We start from the raw sequence: 3,406 nt of genomic DNA on the forward strand, positions 1-3,406 counted from the left end.
ATTTCAAGAAGATGGTTTCTAGGTACTTGAGAAGATATTCCTGAGTCAGAAGTCTGGCTGGAGCTCATTTTACTTTCAAAGATTTACATATATATTTCAGAGAGAGAAGAAACTTACACTTGCACATTTTTAAAGTACTTGCCAAGGAAAGTGGGTGTAGGAGTCTTTTCCTTTCTTTTCAATTTGTATTTGTCCTTACACCTGTGCTTTCCCACCCCCTTTCCCACCTCCTTCTCTCTCTCTGTCTCCACCCCCAGTACTCACTTCCCCCTGTCAAAGAGGAAGAAACTTTCCTCTGCCTCTCTGGGTTCTTCTGGCTGCTCTAAGAATTAGATTGACATGACACAAGTTCACAAGACAAAATCAAACATAGGTTTAATAACATGAATACTTGAGAGAGACTTGGGAAAACTAAGTAACTCACCAAAAGGGCTAAAGCTCTCCTCTTAAATACCATCTTCAGCCTTCAAGACAAAAGAGGATTTTGGGGTAATGGTTTGGGATTTCAAAGGGAGGAAGGCAATTCACATGGAGATAAAAAAGCCAAAGTTTGGTATAAAATGTTTGCTGGGCCATGTGGTGACAATGGGACACAGAGTGCTCTCTGATCTCTAGATCCTGCCTAGAGTTTCCCCTACACATACACACTTGGCCATGTTCTTTGCAGATACCTCTGGTAATAGCTTTATTCTGGGACAAGTACCTAATCGAAATTCTTTTAGGTACTTAGGGAGAACATCAAAGTTTCTTCTTTAGCTTTTTGGCCTTGATTGTTTTCAGCTCATAACAATCCACATGCCAAAGAGACATTTTCAGGTGACAAATTTTGTTCCCCTACATCTTAAATCTGTATCCCCTTTTCATAAATCTGCAGCTATTCACCTGTTACTTACAACACCTCTCTCACTCTGTTTCATTCTCCGCAGCTCCTCCTCTGGGCTCCCTAGTCTTTCAGGAGAAATAAAATCAAATCCTGAGGACAACTGAGAGGAAATGGATTTTCACTGCAGGAGGAAAGAATGGGTTATAACAGTGGGCTGGGCACTGTCCTTTAGAAGACACAAGAGACAGTTATTTTCCTTGTATGATGGAGATGCCAGGTAAGTCGTTTTGTTCTTATGTTTGCTCCTTTATTTTTCACTCAGGGTCAAGGCCATGGACCTCTGGAACCATACTTCCCTATCAGACTTCATCCTTTTGGGTCTGTTCAGCTACTCACCATATGACTTCTTCCTTTTTACCCTTGTCCTTCTGGCCTCTGCTGCCACCCTGGCTGGAAACATCCTCTTCCTCCTGCTCATACAAGCGGACAGGCGCCTGCACACCCCGATGTACTTTTTTCTCAGCCAGCTCTCCATCATGGACCTGACCATGATGGGCACGGTGGTGCCCAAGATGGCAGCCAACTACCTCTCAGGGAGTAAGTTCATCTCTTGGGGTGGCTGTGCAGCTCAGGTCTTCTTCGTGGTCATGGTAGGAGGAGGGGAGTGCTTCCTCTTAGGGGTCATGTCCTATGACAGATATGTGGCAGTGTGCCACCCCCTGAGGTACCCTGTGCTCATGAACTGGAAGGCCTGCTGTCTAATGGACTTGGCATCCTGGATGGTTGGAGTCACTGACAGTGTGATTTACATGGGTGTGGTCTTCACCTTCCCCTACTGCGGCTCTCTCCAGGTGGACCATTTTTTCTGTGAGGTCCCAGCCCTGTTGAGGCTCTCTTGTGCTGACACTTCCCTCTTTGAGGACCTCATCTATACTTGCTGCGTGGTCATGATGTTGCTGCCCCTGGGGGTCATTGTGACTTCCTATGCCCGGATCCTCATGGCTGTGATTAGGATGCCCTCCACGGAGGGGAAACAGAAAGCTCTGACCACGTGCTCCTCCCACCTGGCTGTGGTGGGACTTTACTATGGGGGAGGTATATTTAACTACATGCAGAAGGCTTCTGCTAGGACACCAGTGGGAGACAGAGCCATCTCCACCTTCTACACCATCCTTGCCCCAATGCTCAACCCACTCATTTACAGCCTGAGGAACAGGGAGGTAATGAAGGCCCTGAAGAAGGTGCTGGGGAGATGGAGAGTGTAGACATGCCCATCTTTCTGGGGCTTCCTCTCTTGTCCTGCTCCTTCCTCTTCAAGTTCAGGTTCTCTTTTGGCTCATCTTCCTCTTCTGTACCTATTGGGCCCTTCTCCTTGTTGGGGTGAGGCTCAGAGCTGAGCAATCTGAAAGCATGCGAGCAGAAGAGATCAAGGAAACAGATGCTAGTGATCAGTTTGTCTATGAATCTTTCCTCTGTGAGCACCCTTTTTCTGTCCAATGACAGCCCATTGATGCATTATTTACCTTTTCCCTAGAATTGCTGCAGGCAGTCTTCTTCTGAATTGCATATTAAATGTGATCAAGGAGTAGGAACTGATTTAAGAACTCATTGCCCACTGAAATGTGTTGCAAAGGTCAGAGGTGGTGTCTGACATGTAGGAGCCATGTGACCTTGGAAATGTTACTTCATTCTCTGGGCTTCATGTTGTCATCTGTACCATCATTGCTACCAGGAAAGTGAGTCCAATATTTCCCGGCACTAACTGCTATTTTCTTACTGTAACACAAACTCCATTTCAATGTATCTTATGTTATTAAATGAGATAAAGAGATTTGTGCCTTCTTGAACTAGTACATTAAATATAACTATCAATGTGTAAAATATCAAGGATATGCAGCTACAATTTTTATAACACCATGGAAGGTACAGAGACAACAAATGTGTCATTCCATGCTAGAAGGAAATTGGGAGCAGATGGATTCTTTATCATTGACACCAGTTCGGAAGGGAAATGAGGTGTGAGGAGAAAACCCCAGCAGGACCTGGCTTCTGTCAGGTTTCTATCACAGGGGCTCTGGAGGGATTTGGGAAATAATCTCTTGAGCCATGTCTTCTACCAACATCTCCCAAAACACACTTGACCAAAAGTCTCCCCTCAGTCATTCAATCACACTGCTCCCAAGAGAGCTGCTCTCAGATCCTGAGAGCCTGTTGGGTTTGGGGCACCAAGTGAGTGTGCACACAGAGTGGTGAAGGGGAAGGCATGGTCTAGCCCTGGGAGAGTTTGGAGTCTGGCTACTGATACAAAGTGTTCCAAGCAGAAGGGACAGCTGAGCAAAGGCTGAGGACAGTGTTCTAGAGCAGAGGGAGCCAGGGAGAAAGTGAAGGAGAGCTGACCAGAAAACAGAGCCCACATCTCATAGGGCCTGTTTGGCTATTTGAGGAGGTAGGGTTTTGAGTAGAGAGGAAGTATGATCTGCCCAGTTTTTAATAGGACCACATTGACTGCTCTGTAGAGTCCACCCCAAGGCTACCGTAATCATTAAGATGCGAAATGATGGCATGTGGACAAGAGTGGAAATA

The 3,406-nt window shown here is 46.0% G+C and overlaps 1 protein-coding gene across 1 annotated transcript; it reads left to right on the forward strand.

Moving 5' to 3' along the window:
- The first annotated feature begins 1,155 nt into the window (after positions 1–1,155).
- On the forward strand, positions 1,156–2,088 carry LOC130836333 (olfactory receptor 2M5-like). The gene has a single exon (XM_057708387.1). It carries the CDS (start codon positions 1,156–1,158, stop codon positions 2,086–2,088), a length of 933 nt encoding a protein of 310 aa, XP_057564370.1.
- The last annotated feature ends 1,318 nt before the right edge of the window (positions 2,089–3,406 follow it).

Source organism: Hippopotamus amphibius, chromosome 15 (genome assembly GCF_030028045.1).
Source record: "Hippopotamus amphibius kiboko isolate mHipAmp2 chromosome 15, mHipAmp2.hap2, whole genome shotgun sequence".
Classification (NCBI taxonomy): domain Eukaryota; kingdom Metazoa; phylum Chordata; class Mammalia; order Artiodactyla; family Hippopotamidae; genus Hippopotamus; species Hippopotamus amphibius.